Source organism: Lathyrus oleraceus, chromosome 5 (assembly GCF_024323335.1).
Source record: "Lathyrus oleraceus cultivar Zhongwan6 chromosome 5, CAAS_Psat_ZW6_1.0, whole genome shotgun sequence".
In the NCBI taxonomy this organism is placed as follows: Eukaryota; Viridiplantae; Streptophyta; class Magnoliopsida; order Fabales; family Fabaceae; genus Lathyrus; species Lathyrus oleraceus.
In genome coordinates, this window is record NC_066583.1 from 298,777,995 (window position 1) to 298,796,501 (window position 18,507).

Here is an 18,507-nt window from a genome sequence, read left to right on the forward strand (position 1 = left end):
TGAGGTCTTATCCTCATTACCTTTCATCTGCTTACCCTGACGGTCAATGTTAGTGGTTAAGAGCTTCAGAGCACCCCTACAATTTTGGCTTGTTTGTCGAGGTTGATATGACCCCTCTTGACTAAAGCCTTACCCTCGGATGTTTGAGCCCCCTTGTTGGTGTGTTTACTTCATGTATATGTGTTTGTGTGGTGTGATCGTATCCCCATAGGATTGCTAGACTTCGTATAGTCTCTCGTTTGCATGTCAATTAAGGTAGCGCGGTTCCTTCGTCTAGGACTTCCTTTCTTGCGTGAGCATTCCTAAAACACAAACAAACTTTATCCTCTCTTAAGGACACGTTGACTCCTTCTACTACAGGCGAGTAAGTCTCCCAAGGTCGAGCATCCGATAGATTGCGTAGTAACGTTGTTCATCTAAAAAACACAAAACAAACAGAAATAGGTTAGCCGAACTACGGCAACTCTGATTCTCATGTTCAAATGAGATACGTAGGCATGAGATGCGATGTCTTGTCGAGTTTGACTGACGACTAACATTTAATCCTTGCTGGTTTTCGCCCTCGTTGCGATCCTTTTCTCTCGCCCTCGCTGCGATCGAGACCTTCCTTTTCTCTTGCCCTCGTTGCAATCGAGACCCTTTTTCCCTTTTCGTGTGTGTTTGGAGTCGGATGTAAGTCCAGGGATTAGCATTCTGTTTCCTGTTTGTGTTTTTATTGTTTGGAGTCGGATGTAAGTCCATCTATTGACATTCTGTTTCCTATTTGTTCTGAGGAGTCGGATCTAAGCCCATTTATTGGCATTCTGTTTCCTGTTTGCGTTTGTTTGTTCGGAGTTGGATGTAAGGCCATTTATTGGCATTTCATTTCCTGTTTGCGTTTGTTTGTTCGGAGTTGGATGTAAGGCCATTTATTGGCATTCCGTTTCCTGTTTGTGTTTGTTTTTCCGGAGTCGGATGTAAGTCCATCTATTGGCATTTCGTTTCCTGTTGTATGTTTCTTTTGACGTCGCAGCGTCTCTTTTCAGTGTTTTGTTTCGGCGTGCGTTAGCCGAGCTACGAGTGCTCTGATTCTTACTCTGGTTAGAGAAGATACGTATGCATAAGATGCGATATCCTAGCGAGCACGCGTCCCATTTCCCCGAACTACGTCGACTCTGATGTTTGTGTCTGACAAACTGCATAGGCCTAGGATGCGACATCCTGCCGAGTCCGCTTTATCCGTCGTCTTTCACCTGTATTTTATTCCAGTGTGTGCATTCTTTGAGCAGTTTGTTAGCAACCTTTTCCTATTTTGTTGAGCGTGGATCCCGTCGAGTACGACGGACGTGAGGGGTGCTAATACCTTCCCCTTGCGTAACCGACTCCCGTACCTAGCAATCTCTGGTCGTAAGACCATTCCCTTTCCTTTTTCAGGTTTACTTCGAGCGTTTCCTTTCCCTCCTTTGGGATAAATAACGCACGGTGGCGGCTCTGTGTCTTTTCCCGCCGGTTGTTTTTCGCGAATGCGACACTAAGTTGACAAGGGTAGGGTCAACTGTGTGTGTGCTCAAGAAGGTCACTTTTAGAAGTCTGATCTCTAGAAGTGGAGCTGGTTGAGATGTGACATTGTGATATTTCCTGCTAGAGTGATCAGAGTTGGATAGTTGTTCCCTGAAGTACTATATTGTGTTGGAAGACAAGTCCCCTGGATGTTAGAAGTCAATAATGGGGTAACCTGATTGCTATTAAGAGGATTGGGACCATGAATCTTGTTATTCAAACACCACGCTCAGAAGTGGCAGTTCTTTCAAGGAGTGAGAATATGAAGATTCAAAGGTTGGTTGAGGTAGTATGCTCTGGCAATGCATATCTACTATTGACTGGTGTTGTTTTCTTTCACTAAGTACTTATGGTCAGCTGGAGTCTGATTGGTGTGATTGGAGTATGTATAGGTATAACTCATAGAGTTACTTGCCACTGGTAGGGGTGATGTATGTCATGTTGAGACATTTGTGTACAATGCATGGATATTGGTGTGAAGTTTCCATGATTGTTAATTTGAGGGGGAGTTTTGGTTAACCTCCTCACGTTCGGTCAGCCTAGGGTCTGGTTGGCTGTTGACCTGTGTCACATGGGTTCTGGTGGTTGTGTGACACATTTGCAAGGAAGAATTCATCTCTCTCATTCCTAAGGGTGAATTTAACCTGGGAAGATTTTCAAAACTGTTGAGGTGCTTGCAAGCAGAAGATGTTGACACTAGAAGAGTATTTTCAAAGTAGTCTTATGGTGGAAGTATCTGAAAGGAATATTGGGAAAGGATTTAAGATCAATGTCTACTTGTGCCAAGTACAAGTATTTAATTGATTATCCTTGGAGCTCAAGATAAATGATGTTTTTAAAAGATCCTGTGCAGAATCACAAGAAGGATAATACACTGATTTATGATCTATCACTTTGGTGGCAGCAAAAGCATATGATCTCTGAAAAGGTTTCCTGGCAAGAAACATGTTCAGCCTTGGTGTGTACAAGAAGAAGAAAACATCATAGTCCTGATGGTGGTTACTTGGATCAGTTCACTTCTGATCTAGGTAAGGAAGTGCATTAGCTAATGCACACTGTGGAGTCAAGAACAAGTGGCAGCGGTCTTGACATCATGGAAATAACTTTGCTTTAGGAAGTGGAATCCTTAGTATAGCTGAAGGGATAGTTTCTAACTGGTCCTTCTGAAGACTCATGCATCAGAGTGTCTGATGTCTTTGGAGAAGAAGCAGGGTTTCATCAAGGTGTGAGCTTGGATGATTTAACTGCAAACTTGCAGGATGGAGGATGTTTACTCAAACTTGGTTCCACAATCAAGTCTATGAGAACATTGAACTCTTGTTCTGTGAAGGGAGGAAGTTCTTTCAAGTGGCAGAAGAAGGAGCTGAATTCAACAGCTAGATTTTAAAACACAATGTTGTGACATTTGGTTCAACATCAGAATCTTAGTTGGTGAAGTGGCACATCAACTTGAGATAGAAGGGTCTACAGGGTTGTAGATTGGATACTTCAAAAAGATCGTTCTCATTGCAGTTCTTTGGAGTTGCTGGATGGAGAGGATGTTACATGTTCATGTCTTGGAAAATCTAAGTTTTGTTCAACATGTAGCTTGAAGTTCAAGTCTCACTTGGAAGGCCAGAATATCTTTGGGAGATGTCTGATAAACGGGGAGAGGTCAAAGAATGGCATTTGACTTTTTCATATGAGGATTCATGAAGGAGGTAATCAACCAGTGGCATTTGGTCTATCTCAGAAGTGAGTTCGAAGAATCAAGACAATCAACTTATGGCAGCTGATTATTCTTGAGGAAGGTCTGAGACAAATTACCTTAGGCAGAAAAGGAGTAAGTTGAAGATAAAAGGAGGTGTTTTCTATTCATCTCTTGGAGCTTGTGGAAGGAGTTCTGAGCTATCTATGGAAGAGTATCTCTTGATGGGATGAGAATGCATATGTCCCAATTGTGGTCTGGATCAAGCTTATGATTCAGTGATATCTGAAGAATATCAGATGGTGTCATGTTGTGAATTGGTTTTCTGTTCTGGTTAGAAGAGAGATAGTCACAGGGTGTGGATGTGTTCAGCCAAGAGGGTTGAACAGGGAGTGTGCTCTTGAAGACATGAAGATGCGTCTTATGTTTTCCATTCATCAAGTTGTATGGGTTCTCTTTAAATCAGGAAGTTTGTGAAGGTCCAACCTGGGGGTGTTGGATATGTTCATGTGTGATCTCCATGTTTCAAGAGGAGAGTTAGTTGTTCATGACAGGGGGAGTTCTGTCTTTGCATTGCAAGTAATCAACAAGCTTGTGGTCTATGTGTTCTCAAATAACAAGGTATGGAACCTTGTTAGTTAGTGGGATGTTATGGTGTGTGTCAAGACTGAGTAAGCAGAAGAATGTCTGATCGGATGTCATGACATTGCCTTGGACAATATTGTTATTTCCTTCTGAAACTTACAGTCATAAGGAAATATGGATGGGGTGTGTCTCATTATGTTATGAGCCTGTGTATTACAGTTGTGTGGAACAGGTGCTGGAGTTGCTGTTATGTTTGTTGTATGCACAGTTTTAGGGGGAGAAGAAGTACCCTGGTGCATTATGCATTTGTGTGTCTTACTAGTTGCATCCATAACTAGTAATTCTGTGGTTGTTGCACAGATTTAGGGGGAGGAGAAATACCCTTGTGCATATTACTAGTAGCCATAGCTAGTAATTGTTCTGTTTCTACTGTTGTTTAAACCTCTGACAAGTTGTTTAACTGTTGGTAGTTGTCCTTGTGAACAAAAAGGACAAAGTGTTCACAAGATGTCATAGGAGATGTCTTAACATAAGATATCCTATGTTCCTGCTGGAAGTTGTATAAGGATATGTGAATGTGTGGTGCCAGATGTCAAGCTACCACTGGAGGTGAGAAAGTGGTTTTAGGAAATGGTGATAGGGAGAATACATGAAGAATGCAGACAAAAACAGTGTCAAATGTTAAGACATAGCTTGCAACGTGTCTGACAGCATTTATGGAATAGTCTTGGAACTGTTGTTTCTGGAAAGAAACAGTCAAGAGCTATAAAAGGTATTCAAAGATAATCTGGGATATTGGTGGTGATTCTCTAACTGATTCTCAGCAAATATTTATGGATCTTGACCAAGCATTTACTCCTACCGTTAATTCCTTAGCATGGTCTGGCCTATTTAAAGGATGTATTAGCACTCCTCTTCTCACAAGAGCGACATTTCATTCCCTCTAAACCATGAGGTTTGTTAAGATCTGGGCATATTGCTCCTGGATCTGGTTTTGTGAAGGTGTCATTTATAAATGTTTAGCTAAAAAGGGGGAGAGAAACATTGTCCTGAGGATGCACCAGAAACAAGCAATATCTAGTAGCAAGGAGAAGATGGATTTAGACACAAAAGTCACTAACTGGGTATATCAGTTGTGTCTTGTGATCTGAGTTAAGAAGACAGTTGTGTCTTGTGATCTGAGTTACATTATCTATGTACTCAGCATTACATATTCTTCAGGAAGCCCTACTGTTGAGGGGAAGGGTTGTGGTGGAGTTGATCCTTGTACACCTTCTTCCTCATGTACACCAACAGTGGTGGTGGCATTGGGGCTGTCAATGCCAAAGAGGAAGTGCAGACCCATATTGGGTTATTTGTTTTAGCTAAAATTTGTCAAAGGGGGAGATTGTTAGTACCTTAAGATTGACATTAATTTTGTAAAACAAATAATGTAATCACCTCTGTTGTTTTAATATGTTGGGTTGAAGAAGTTCAACATTTGGACCAACATGTCATGTAAGATGTCACGACATCGGGACTGTGACATCTCACATATGTATAAAACTGAATCAGTTAATTCTGGTTTGGTTTGTGATTAATTAGGAGATCTGGTGAATATCCTAACTCCTGTGTGGAGATCTTGAAGATTCAATCAGAAGATTTGGTGAATATATTTGGTGAATATACAGTTCCCAAATATGGAGATCTTTTAGGAAATAAAAGATTGAAGACCTTGATTGTAGCAGAAGGATTCTGCCAGCTCTGTAACAGCAAAGGGAAGATTTGCTGCGATTTTTGAAGGCCCAAATCCAGTTGGGTGGTTAGGTTATAAATAGCAGATTGCAACCTAGGTTTTGTAAGCCTCAAACAATGTAAAAATTAGAGGTGTGTGTGAGGTAAACCTCCCAACCTGTGGGAAGGTTACCAGGTGTTTCTCAGTGCTTGAAAGCATGAGATTAATTGTAACTCAAAGCCTGTAGGCAAGAGTTGTTATGTTCTTGAACGAAGTTGTGAAGCATGTTCAAGTTGTTTAAACATTACATTGTAATTGTAGTAATAGGAATGGAAACTGGAGGTTTCTATCTAGGAGTGCCTAGGTATAGATTGCATTGGGTAGGGATTAAGTGAAGAGTTGTAAACGGGGGAGTTTAACTCTGAATTAATACTGCTAATAGTGGATCTTCTTCCTGGCTTGGTATACCCCCAGAGTAGGTAATGTTGTACCGAACTGGGTTAACAATTACTGGTGTTTTTACCTTCTGCACACTATATTCTGTCTGTTATAACTCAGTCTGGTTTGAGTCTGTTTATGAAGGGAATAACAGACCTGACACATAGCCTGCAGTCTGAATGCAAAACAGAGTGTTATGACATTCATCATTGACTGCTAATACTGATGTATAAGACTGGGTGGTCTGTTACAGTTCAACCATCTGTAATGTTGGAACAGGTGATGTTCAAATCAATGTTGAGACATCATGTTGATAACTGGGCAGGATCAATAAATATAAGTGTTATGTTTGATCTCTACTGTGTCTTTGTACTAGATGGACAAAACTGGATGTTCTTCTGTCCATGGTGGTATAGTAGCAGATGTCATGACATCTGTGACTGTGTGCATATGAGTACTGGGTTTTAATTTTTATAACTGTCTTGCTGTTTTAGTAACAATGTTGGATCAGATGTCATGACTTCGTGTAGAACATCTGAACTCTGACTATACCAGAATTTCATAAGCAAATAAAGTTTTTATAAACTGTTTTTAAACAAAATGAACATTCACAATGACTGAAAGGATAGTTAAAACGTCTTTAGTGCTCTCCCAAGGATAGTACGATTTCCAAAAGGTAAGACATTTGTTCATATTCTGGCATGTTTATATCCTCTTCATCAGCTTTCAATTGTTTCCTCATCGAAAAGTTATCTAGAGCAGTTTGGTGAAGGGCTTGTTTCCCTTTTCATCCCCAGCATGACAAGTGTTGACAAAGGTTTCGTTTCTGATCCCCTTTGTCAGGCAGTTTCCTTTAAGGGTCGCCTACAGTTCATCCCCAGTAGGGTTGCTTGATCCGAGCTCGATAACTTGTATCCCCTCCATGGTTGAAGGTTTCTTCTAAGTATTGAGAGGTGATGAGGAAGATGTGTTGTTTCCTTCCCCAGCAGAGTAAATTGTTCTTTCTCCCCTTGCCCCTGGAATCAGAGTAAATTGAAATGCGAAGAATTTGAAAGTTTAGTGGGTAAGAAGAGCTTTTTAAGAATGGCGATGGTGATTGTTATGGAGGTGTGTTTAAATAGGAGTGAGATGGAGAAGTGAAACATTGGAGGATTAATGAGGGAATATTTTGGAATGTGTAGGAAATGGGGTGGTTAGAGGTTGGGTAGGTGGGGAGGTAGAGTTAATAATGGGGAGAGTAAGTTTGAAAGGCAGAAACTGCAACTTTTTTTGTTTCTGTTCAGCATGACGACCGCCACAAAATTAAATCATGACGAGCGCCAGGTAGGTGTGGCGAACGCCACACGTGTCAGGAACAAATTTTTCTCACAGACTTCTTTCCTTATATTAATTTGTTTGACCTACATCATGGTTAGTGGTGCATAATTTTTTTTATAATGAAAATGGAAAATGTAATTCATAGAAAAATATAGAAGTACGACAATAATATGTAGATAAATGACTAACAAAAAATATAATCAAGGGAAATTAAACAAACAAGCAAAAATTTATTGAATCCAGATGGTAAACAATCATCATAGTAGTGAATGAATGTCATAAAGCAAAAAAAAATTGTCATAATGTAAATTAGCATAAATGCCAAAACAGAAAGAGAACAATAATAAAACGGGAGTATCACTATAAGAGAGAGAAAGAGAACAATAATAAGGTTAGTAGAAATATGTGTTAAGGAGAGATGTAGCATGCCTGAAAAGAATACAAGAGAAAGTTAGTAGATAATCTATTAAGGTTAAATTTCCCATTTATATATTCAGATAAGAAAATAAAAGGAAACGATAAACAAAATTCGTGGGTTACCTCCCATGCATCGCTTTGTTTAACGTCGGTAGCTCGACGACTCAAAAGTGTAAGTACTCATGGTGGTTCTTTCAAGGATGAATCCTCTGTCAAACTTTTAATTATCCTCGATTTCCAGGGTTACTTATCAATCCATCTCTCATATCCACCACCTTTTCTTTTCTTCCTTCTGCAAGGTGGTTTTTCCTTCTGAACTTGTGGTGGTGGTTCTGGCTCTATCCTGAGAACTTTTGGTTCAATTTTTTCATCCACCACCTCAAGTATAACTTTCGCCTCTTAATACTAATGAGTTCCCTAGTTTCATGGCCTTCTAATTTTCTTTTCTTATTAATGATCTTAAATAAAGGTGCATTGGTGTGGATATTTTCCAATAACTCCTCATAGCTTTCGGATTTAGAGTGTACCTTAACTTACATAGACCTTCGCGGGAAAGGAATCGGTGACTTATAGGGAGGAGGAACAACACATGATGCTTCATTATCTACCTCTTCGACAACCTCTCTTTTGGGTGGTGTCGGTGGATCTTTCTCAATCTCTACTCTTTTCTCACTTGAATCATCCTCATTATCACTCTCCTTAGGATTTTTGATAGATTTTTCACTAGTGGTTGTTAGAACATCCACATGTTTCTCAGGGAAAGGTCCTAAAGGTGTCTGTGCAAGTAGGGAGATTTTAGTCTCCATTGCCTTGTTGTGAGTCACTAAGGACTCGACCACAATGTTTAGATGCCTAAGGGTTTCATTGATATAGAGACTTTGTTTTCTAAACTCTTCCTTCTGGAGAGTTTGTGTCACCATAAATTTATGCATGGTGTATTCTAGTTTGGAGAGAGTTAGTGTCTCAACGTAATAATCCTATATAATCTTAAGATTGGATTTATGAGACTCATGTGATACTTCATAATATTGAGAGTGGTAATTGTAAGAATTTTTTTGTTAATGCATAGTAATAGAGACTAGGGTTCCTTAATCTAGACGGTGTAACAACAAGTTATGGTATTTTGACGTAATTAGTCCCCAGCAACGACGCCAAAAACTTGATCGCGACTTTATGAGTCTATCGGATTACCTAACTGTAAGTATATAGTCTATCACGTAGTTTTAAAAGATATTGATCCCACGGAGATCAATAGTCAAATCCATCGTTTCTAATTGTCGCGGTGTTTATCTAAGGCGATATCAAAAAATGTTTGGAACGGAAACAAAATGACAATAATAATGTTTAAACGAATTCAAAAATGTAATATTGGAACATGGATCACATAAATGTAAGAAGTTGGATATGGGAGACATGAAACCTACGAATGTGTCCTTCCAACTTGACGATAAATCGATTAAGTATCTTGTAGGCGTGTTAGAGGATGTCCCGGTGAGTGTTGAAGAGTATTATATTTCGGTTGAATTTATTATAATGGACATCGATGAAGATGGTCGAATCCCGATAATTTTAGGAAGGCCTTTCTTAGCTACGGGGGGGACCGTTATAGATGTCAAGAGAGGGAAATTGACCTTTGAGGTAGGAGATGAGAATATTGAATTCATTTTAGAAAACTATTGAAGAACCCTTATTTAAGGGATTCTTGTTGTTTGGTTGACTTACTAACCGATTATGTTCAAGAGAGTGCATTAAGACCTCCTCCGACCACTGAGTTGGAATAGAGGTTGCTCGACGATGCTAAGGTTGAGAAGCTTGATACCGAAGCTAAAGGCTGTGAGAATGTCTTGAGATAAAATCCCATTCCCATAAACTAAGGCCTTGATGCGTCTGCTATGAAAGGTAAAGAACCCAAGAACCATAAGGGTCGTCTAGGGCCAAGTAAGAATAGCCTAAGGAAAATAAGAGAGTGAAAGAGAAAGTCCATGAAAAACTGGACCAAAAGTATGAGCCTTCGCATCGGAGGACGAAAAAGGAAAAAGGATGCATCGGAGGGGAGATCAAAACTTCAAAAAAATAATAATTCAAATTCAAATACTTCTTGGGCCCCACACACCTCCATTTAACCAAATCATCACCCATTAACTTTCTTTAAAAATACTAAATATGATTTTCTAACCATCATTCATTATCTTTCTAAATATCTCATCTTCCCCAAATTCTCCAAACCTTTTCCAAACCATAAAAAAACTCCATTTTTTTCAAACACAAATCCTCCACCTTTAACCTCGTACTACCCCTAATCACCAAATTACTTTCACAAAAAGTTCACTATCCATCATCCAATTCTACTTCCGGGCACAAATTTCCCAAATAGATAGGATGTTCCACTCAATTGGTTTACTTGATTTCATGCAAAGGGAAGCACCAACCTTTGAGTGCATCACCATTCAATTTCTTAGCACCTTGGACTTTAAGTTGCAAAAGAACTATGTCGGCGGAACGAGATACTACTATGGTACTCTCAAATTCTGTCTTTTTAACCAAAACCATGAATTGAGTGTAGAGGAATTGGGGCATATCCTCCAATTACCCATCTATTGACCGAGAGATCTCCTGAAGGAGTTTCATGCTAAGAGTTTTTTGGTATTCTATTTCTGGCAACCACTTTTACATTGTCGCGGGGGCTAAGGCCTCAATTATCCAAAACCCATGCTTTTGGTATGCGCAAAAGACGTTTGCTTTCACATTGTTTAGACGAGGTGATAAAACCAGTGTGGCTACCCAAAGGGAGCTCTTTTTCTTGTATTGCATGACCACTAATGGTATTCTTAATGATGTAGTCTTTGCGGCAAATTATTTGGATAAGGTTGCTCGAGAGGTCACCAGGGACATTTCGGTGGGGGGTATGACTATCTAAACCACCGAGTTCCTTGGTTTTTAGTTCAATTTGGCTGAGGCCCATGCTTTTGAGGGGAAAAGTAAGATTGATATGGAAGCCCTTGTTCATCAATGAATGATTTCTGTGGACGAAAGCACCTATACGGTGATGATTTATGTGGACGGAAGCACCTATAAGGTGATAAATGTTTTATGTTCTGATATTGATATTATTAAATTTTAATTTCTTTAAGTGGCCAATTTGATGCATTTATTTGTACCGAACAATTTTATAAAACCGACTCAGATTCTTTGAGTCGAATAGTTTTGAACAGTTCAATTCAGTTTTACTCCAGTTTTGACTCATTAGTAATTTTGAAAAGTTGACAGGATTAGATTCAACTTCGGTTCCCAGTCCAACTAATTGAACCGCCGGTTCGATCAGTTTTGAAAACATTGTATACTGTCACAAAGATAAAGATAAAGAAAGTCTCTCAAACGTAAATAAAGAAAAATATAAAAAGATTATGACACATAATTGCCCTTTATATTTTAAATATTGTGTTGTTTTCTTTGTGATTAGGAGTTAAAAATTAAATAAACAACCATCATTATTTTATAAAGTCGAAAACTAAATTGAAATATTATATTTTCAGAGACCAAATTAAGAGTATGCTAGAAAGTAATGAGCCATTTCAAATTTAATTTAATTTAAGCAAACTATTAAATTATACTATACTCATCTAATTATAAGTTATTGACAAACTTAACATCTGATTAATCAGTAGTTTAATAATATATATATCTATTTAAAGCATTCGTAAGCAACAACTCCGCAGTAGCACTACTGGAAAATTCAACAGATGAATTCTGGGTTCGAATCCCAGCTGCGGAAAATATTTTATATATATATTTTTCTTTTTGGTTACAAAAATTATAAATAAAAAACGTCCAAACTTTTTTGTAAGGCCGTAACTTTAGAGGATAGTCCAATACCAAACCCAGTGTTGTTTTCGGGTTTTCACTCTCTTGTTCTTTTCTGCTCTGCGATATACAAACTTGCTTCCACCAAGCCGCCGTTACCATTTCGCCGCCGATGGGTTTTTCGAAGGAGCAGCTACTTCACCGGTTACAGGTTCTTTCATGCAACCGTGTCTTATCTTACTTGATTATTATCACATTCTTCGATTTTCCCCAAATTTCAGCGGCAATTATATTAATCGTTTATTTTCTTCGTTTCTTCAGGAGCTTCAGATTGAGTTCTCTAAGTATGAGCATCCCGTTGTTTTGACAGTTGAAGCTCAGGTAAATAAATAAATGCCTTCATAATTCAAATTCTATCATTTTTTTTCTTTCTGATTTAGTGTCAATTTTTCCCCTTCAGGCAAAGTATGTTGGAAATTTGGGTGGTGGACTCAGTAAAAACTTGTTTTTGAAGGTATATTTGTAATATAAGAGAAAGTAATCTATGTTTCTGTTACTTTGTTTTTGTTGTTGTTGTTAGAGATTGTATGTGACCTGATTATTTACTGGCATTGTGAAAAAGGATAAGAAAAACAGGTTTTATATTGTTTCTGCTTTAGCTGATACCAAAGTAGATCTGAAAGGTATGCATAATTTTGTAAATGTGGAGTTTCTTCACTTGCCTGTATTGGCTCGCGTATTAATGAAACTGCTTTGTTGCTTTGAAGCTGAGCAGTGTTATCTCAGCGGCTTGGTTTGGGAAAAGGTGGTTTAAGAATGGCACCTGAAGAGGCTTTAGGTGAATTACTTCAGGTCTGTCTGTGCCTTTGTTCTATCGTTTTGTTGTTTGAGTGTGTGTCTGTGTGTGTGCATTTTTTAGGATGTGCACATTATGTATTTTTTCTTTTCCTTTTCAATGGAAAGTTAGGCTAGTTACCTTTTTCATTGCTGGGCGTTATATATCTTCATGCGAAGAACATGGTTGATATTGTTGTGTTATGTGAATACTTATCTTTCAGGTACCCTTGGGCTGTGTAACACCATTTGCAGTAGTGAATGAATCAGCACGGTATGCTTCGGTTCTTATTGTGTCTGCATACACAAATTGATTGCATACCATTCTTTGTCATTTAGTAAACATATTTCCCTCAGTCAGTTGCAAAGATGTTTTGCCTTGAAATCTATGTTTACATTTTTTTTTTGTTAGTTTTCTCTTTTTAGTCTTAAACTTTTATATCAACTATTCTTGTTCTTTTAAAGGTTTCTTGTTTATTTTAGAAAATTCTAATAGTTCTAAATAGCTATTGCTGCTTTTCAATCTTCATATATCTTGAATGATTGAACTTGGATATGTTAAATGATTGCTTATGTCACGATCTTTGTGAACTGTTTGATTGAGCGCTAGCTTGGTTAATAATCATCTTCGTTAGAGGTGTTTATGTTTTTGATTATTAGACTGTTCAAAAACATTGTTCTCACCCACTTGGAAAATCTATATATAAGGAACTGATCTATTTTTTTCTCTATAAAAATGCCACATCTTTCACTTTCTGAAGAGATGTTTCGCTGCTATTAGATCAAGGATTCAAGACACAGGAGCATTGTTTCTTCCATCCACTGTCTAATGACGTGTCAATATGTAAGTGAGCCGTCTTTCTTATTAAAGAAAAAACAGATCGTTAAGGTCATGAAACCATGAGACGAGTCCACCAATTGATACCCGAAGTCTAACCAAGGCTTCCTTTCATGGCTATATACTATTGTCATTTTTTAAAATTGAAAGGTTATAGTTTTTGTGTCCACTTGACATGTCAATAAGGTCTTGGATTTGTCTGAGATCTCTTACACCATGATGTGCTACACAGTTCAATAATTAAAATTAGATGATCCTTTACAATTGCAGCTCTAAATGTACGAGGTCTTGACACATTTCTTAAATCAATCGGAAGAGATCCCTCATATGTCGATTTGGAGGTGAGTTAATTTAAGGTGACACCTCTTGTAGGTTTTGTTTTTTAATAATAAATTCTCCTATCCTACCATCATTTGTCTTGCCTTATTGCCATCCAGGCCAATCCTACAGTGGGCAAAGATCAACCCCCTGACCTAGCCGCATTAGTTCCATCCGGTTCAATAGTTTTGCCTGATCAACCAGGAAAACAATCATCTGCAGTAACTCCTAAGGACGGAAACCTTGTTTCTGAGGAAAATAAGTCCAAGACAGTTCCAGGTAAAAATTATACAAACTGATTAGTTCAATTTGTTTCAGTTGCCTTCATTTAAAAAATTTGTTTAGTAGAGAGGATTGTATACTTACATTATAACTGAATATTTTTTTCTTTGCATGATAGGTCCTAAAAATGTTCAGCACATATGTTATTTTGTAAGGGTAGCAAAAACTGTATCATAAAAGTCCTAGTGATTACTTACTAATGAATTTAAATCTTTCTGGTGCAGCCAAAGTTGTCAAGCCATCCGTAGCTGGGAACAATTCAAAAGGAGCCACGGGAAAAAATGTTCAGTCCTCAAGATCCTCTGCGGACGTTGGGAAATTAGTTGAAGAGATATTGAATAAAACATCAAAATTATTGCTTTCAGAGGTAAAAACAAACACATGCACTTTCTTTCATTTTCAAACAAATGCTATACTTTCTGCATCAGGCTGAATTGTGTTGGCTATACAGATCAATGACGAAACTATAAAGACACATGGAGACCAACTGGGTACTGTGGTATCCGACAAATTACAGAAAAACCTCATCTCAGATTTTAAAAATCTTGCTGTAAGTATATGACCATGGCCGTGCCTTCAAATTTTCCCCCATTTTAAAAATCAATGTCCCCCTTATATGAAAAAGTTAATTTCAATTTTTTTATCAGTATCACTATATTATTTTTACAGCTGATTATGTTTAGGATCACCAAAGTCTTATCACTAGATTCCTTTTTATTGCAGATGATATTTAAGAGCACTGCATATACAGAAGGGTTCCATGCTGGTACTCTCCATCAGCCAAAACGTTGATGCTGAGGTTTGTGTAAGAACATGAGATTTGTTGGCAGGAATACAAAAGAGGGATTGAAATTTTAACTCTATTTTGTCAGTGTTTTGATTGTGAGAATGCCATGCATTAACAGAATATTCATTTGTAAAAATATTTGATAATTCCGACGATTTCAAACAAATTGACATGAAAAAAAATGAAGTGGCACCGATTTGCATACTATTTCGGTTACAAGAGCAAATTTCACATTTTAGATTCTGAATCTAAGGCTCTATATGGTAAAATTAGCTGATGACTGATATCGGGTAGTTCTGGTAGTTGATACTTAATAGTGATGACGGATAGGTGATATGTTATTTTAAATGTTTGGTAAATTTACTGTTACATTATGTCATAAATACAAAGTGACATAAAATAACATTTTTAATTAAGAAATTAGTGATTTTATTATATTATTAAATTACTTTTTATTTAATAAAAATAAATGTATTTATAAAAAAACATGAAAAACATTTTTAATATATATGAAAGGTAGTAGATCGAAGGATAAGATTAGATTTTATTAAAAGCTACAAGCTTAAAAATTATTTCAAATAGTTTTTGAGAAAAAAGTTAAAACTTAATAGGAAAAACTATAAGCTAAAAGCTTAATGGCTTTTATTAAACAGAGTATTTTTTTTTTTTTGTTAATATGAGCTGAACATTGTGATTGGTTTAGGCATTCTCAAAACTGAGCTAGATTTAATTGGCTTTTAATCATTTACTTTTATCAGAGGTGGAAAACATTATGGAAATTCGAAAATATTTATTTGATTTTGAAAATAAATTTTCGAACGTACCTCATATATATAAACAATTAATTTATTTTTGAATCACACTTTAATTTTATAAATAAATTTATTCCAAAAATATATTTTCGATTTTTAAAAAAAATATATATTTCTGGAACCTATTAAAAATAAGAAATTTAATTGGTCTTAAGAAATTTGTTATTGCATCAAAATAATCTCTATTTTCAGATAATATTTTCTTTAAAATTAAATTTATTTAAATTTTTATCTATCTTGTGTTAATTTTGAGTTTGTATTTCATGGAACACAACGTTCACGTCTCAAACTTTTTATTAATTTTTCCTAGGGAGTTTAAATGATTTGTCGCTGCACAAAATTGAAATTACCAATCGACCAAGACAATTAAATACCCAAATTTAATTTGAAGATTCTTTCTTTTGAACCTTTGTCATAATTGGTGATTTTCCTCTATGGTTTCAAGGATGTACAAACATACTACAATTCTTGGTAATTTGTGAATGTTTATGGAAGAATATATAGAAAACCCACTACTATGATTAATAGGTTTCTGAAATGCATTTTCGAAGAGTCTCCAAAAATGTATTTTTGAATTAAGTTTTTACATAAAATTGAGTGTGACTCAAAAATAAATGAAATGTGTATAAAAAATGTATTCAAGAAAGATGTATCTTTGAAATTTAAAAGTATTAATCTTCAAAATTTAAAGATATTATTGTATTTCTACCGGGTATACTAATAATCTATAAGAGTACTTAAGAAATCCCCATAGAAATGGTTTTTATTTCATTCTTGTGTAACTTTTGTTATGTAATGAACTACGACTAAAAGGAACATAACACAGCAAGGAAAGTCACAATTCCAAAAACACTACAGCAAACACAATGATATATAACATGGTAACCAATTTGTTATTTTATGACAATCACCATTCCTAGTGTATGCGTATTTAGTTGATATCCAGTAACTATGTACATTTTTAGATTTAGATATTAATAAAATTAACAAATAAATGTAGCCTCTTATGAATGAAAGATAAACATCATTTACAACAAGTAACAGTTTTGCACGGATGCCTAACTTCATTTACTTAGTTTCGATTCTTGACTTCGATAGTAAGACCATTTTATTCCTGCAAAACATTACCAAACAATCCTTATTTAGAACCAGACTTTTATACTACAAAGTGAAAATACGTTGAGAGTTTGTCAATAGTAATAAAAAGTGCACGTATCAAGATTCAACCTATAACTTACTTGTGACTATGACAACCAGTCTACTGCGTTTACATGTTAACAACCTGAAATGATATTCATGATTTCAGCCTCAAGCTGAAGAAGTTAATCATTGGATTCATGCATTAAAGAATGCAGCAAAAATGCCACCTTGAATTAGATTCTGAAAAGAACATAAACGACAAATGAATTTAACTCTATGGAACTAATAATATTCAACCCCCAATCATAAGATGCATTTTCCATTTTTTAGTATTAATTATTTAAGTAAGCATTACTATGAACATGAATTATCATGAAACATTAGTTAATTTAATTAAATTATTATTAATCACCCCTTGTTGTTGAAGAAGCAGAACCAGAACCATTGTGTCTTTGAGGATGAACTCTTCTATACCTTCCATGAAAAGGCCAAAGAGACGAAACACGAGTCCACCTCAAGCACCTTCGTAACCTACCTCCACCACCTTCTTCTTCACTACACTCATCATCAGAACCTACAGGAACCTCTTGACGACAAATTGGACAAGAATTATGAAGTCTAAGCCACGGAACAATGCAATCAGAGTGATATATATGTTTACATGGAAGTTCCCTCGCTTCACCGCCAATTTCAAACTCTTCCTGACAAACAGGACAATGAGAATTCTCTTTCAGATTCTTACTCTCGATTTTCACCGTCGGAATCGCGTTTATGCCTCTCTCCGGCACCGGCGGCGGACCTTGCCGGTCGTTTTCAGTTATTTGGTCTACCAGTTCGTTAAAACCGGGGCCGAAAAAGTAATCTCCTGCATCAACGCCACGCGGAATCGGTATTGATCCCTGTCGTCCACGTGGATTAATCATGGGTTGAAACGTGTTTGAATCTGAAGGATCCACGGGTTGAAGGATAACCCATGTACGTGGATGATGTTGGATTCCGGGCTCGGGTTGTGTTCGGGTCGGATGATCCCCTGTGCGGCGGTGCACGGGAACTTCTCGTGGGCGTGGTGTTCGGGTGGGTGGGTCGATGATGAGGGAAAGTGCTTCTAGCAAACGCGCTTCTGGGGAAGGATCGTGTGCGGTGAAGTCTATCATGAGTCTCGGTCTTGGTATGGTGATTTCGCATATGAATTGACCGAAGCAGCGTGGGCATATTAATTCTGTGGAGTTATCGGATGCGACGCGGACGGAGCGGTTGCATTGGAAGCACCAGTAGAGATGGAAGTTCCTATGTTGGCCGTTGATTCTCTCTCTTGGAGGACTCAAAGACATGGTGATGATTATGATGATGTAGGAAGTTGATGAAAGAGGAAGGTTTTATATATGGAACATGGAGGAGAAGAAAAGGATTACTTATGCGGTTTGTACAAAGTGATTCCTTTCAATGAAACCACTGTTCCTTCCATTGGTAGGAAAAGGATAAGTGTTTGAGGTAAAAATCCAGGCAAAGTTTTTGTGATTTTGGAGGGAAGAGTGGTAACGGCTTACTTTTCTAACAAGAATGAACAGAGAAGCTCTAAAAGTCAGAATTCTTCTGATTGCCATACCATTTTGACCAAATTGTTCATTTACAACGTGCTTTGTAATCTTAGGCTTGAGTCGCGGTTAAATCGGACTTAAACTCTAACCTTCCACGAGTTATGATAGAAAATTTTACCCTATATTCTAATATTTATCCTTCCATATTCCTACAATTTATACATTTTAATCAAAATATTCATGTATAAATAATTTAAATTTGAAAATTTTATATTTTTTCCTTCATTTCATTTTGAAGACATCCAAGTTAAGAGAATTTGAAAAAAAATTTATTCATTTTATTTCCGAAGTGCTTGTCAAAGAATTTTAAAAATTTACGTATGACTTTTATATATATATATATATATATATATATATATATATATATATATATATATATATATATATATATATATATATA

The 18,507-nt window shown here is 36.7% G+C and overlaps 2 protein-coding genes across 6 annotated transcripts; one reads left to right on the forward strand and one right to left on the reverse strand.

Annotated features, from left to right (window-relative positions):
• Positions 1-11,416: 11,416 nt before the first annotated feature.
• On the forward strand, positions 11,417-14,764 carry LOC127084098 (uncharacterized). The gene is made up of 12 exons (XM_051024486.1): positions 11,417-11,709; positions 11,820-11,879; positions 11,959-12,012; positions 12,121-12,181; positions 12,274-12,350; positions 12,557-12,606; positions 13,094-13,176; positions 13,441-13,511; positions 13,608-13,767; positions 13,995-14,137; positions 14,222-14,320; positions 14,494-14,764. Exons 1-12 carry the CDS (start codon positions 11,671-11,673, stop codon positions 14,560-14,562), a joined length of 966 nt encoding a protein of 321 aa, XP_050880443.1. The 5' UTR covers positions 11,417-11,670; the 3' UTR covers positions 14,563-14,764.
• A 1,458-nt stretch (positions 14,765-16,222) lies between these two features.
• LOC127084099 (E3 ubiquitin-protein ligase RZF1) lies at positions 16,223-18,122 on the reverse strand. 5 transcript variants are annotated; one of them, XR_007788620.1, is made up of 3 exons: positions 16,922-18,121; positions 16,608-16,749; positions 16,223-16,483 (listed from the first exon to the last, which is right to left on the reverse strand). XR_007788620.1 is itself a non-coding variant. In XM_051024488.1 (3 exons), exons 1-3 carry the CDS (start codon positions 17,838-17,840, stop codon positions 16,434-16,436), a joined length of 951 nt encoding a protein of 316 aa, XP_050880445.1. In that variant the 5' UTR covers positions 17,841-18,122; the 3' UTR covers positions 16,223-16,433. The 5 variants fall into 5 exon arrangements, 4 of the variants coding, with proteins under 4 accessions (XP_050880445.1, XP_050880447.1, XP_050880448.1 ...); XM_051024488.1 differs by having other exon boundaries at positions 16,608-16,651; positions 16,984-18,122; XM_051024490.1 differs by having other exon boundaries at positions 16,608-16,651; positions 16,922-18,122.
• Positions 18,123-18,507: the final 385 nt, after the last annotated feature.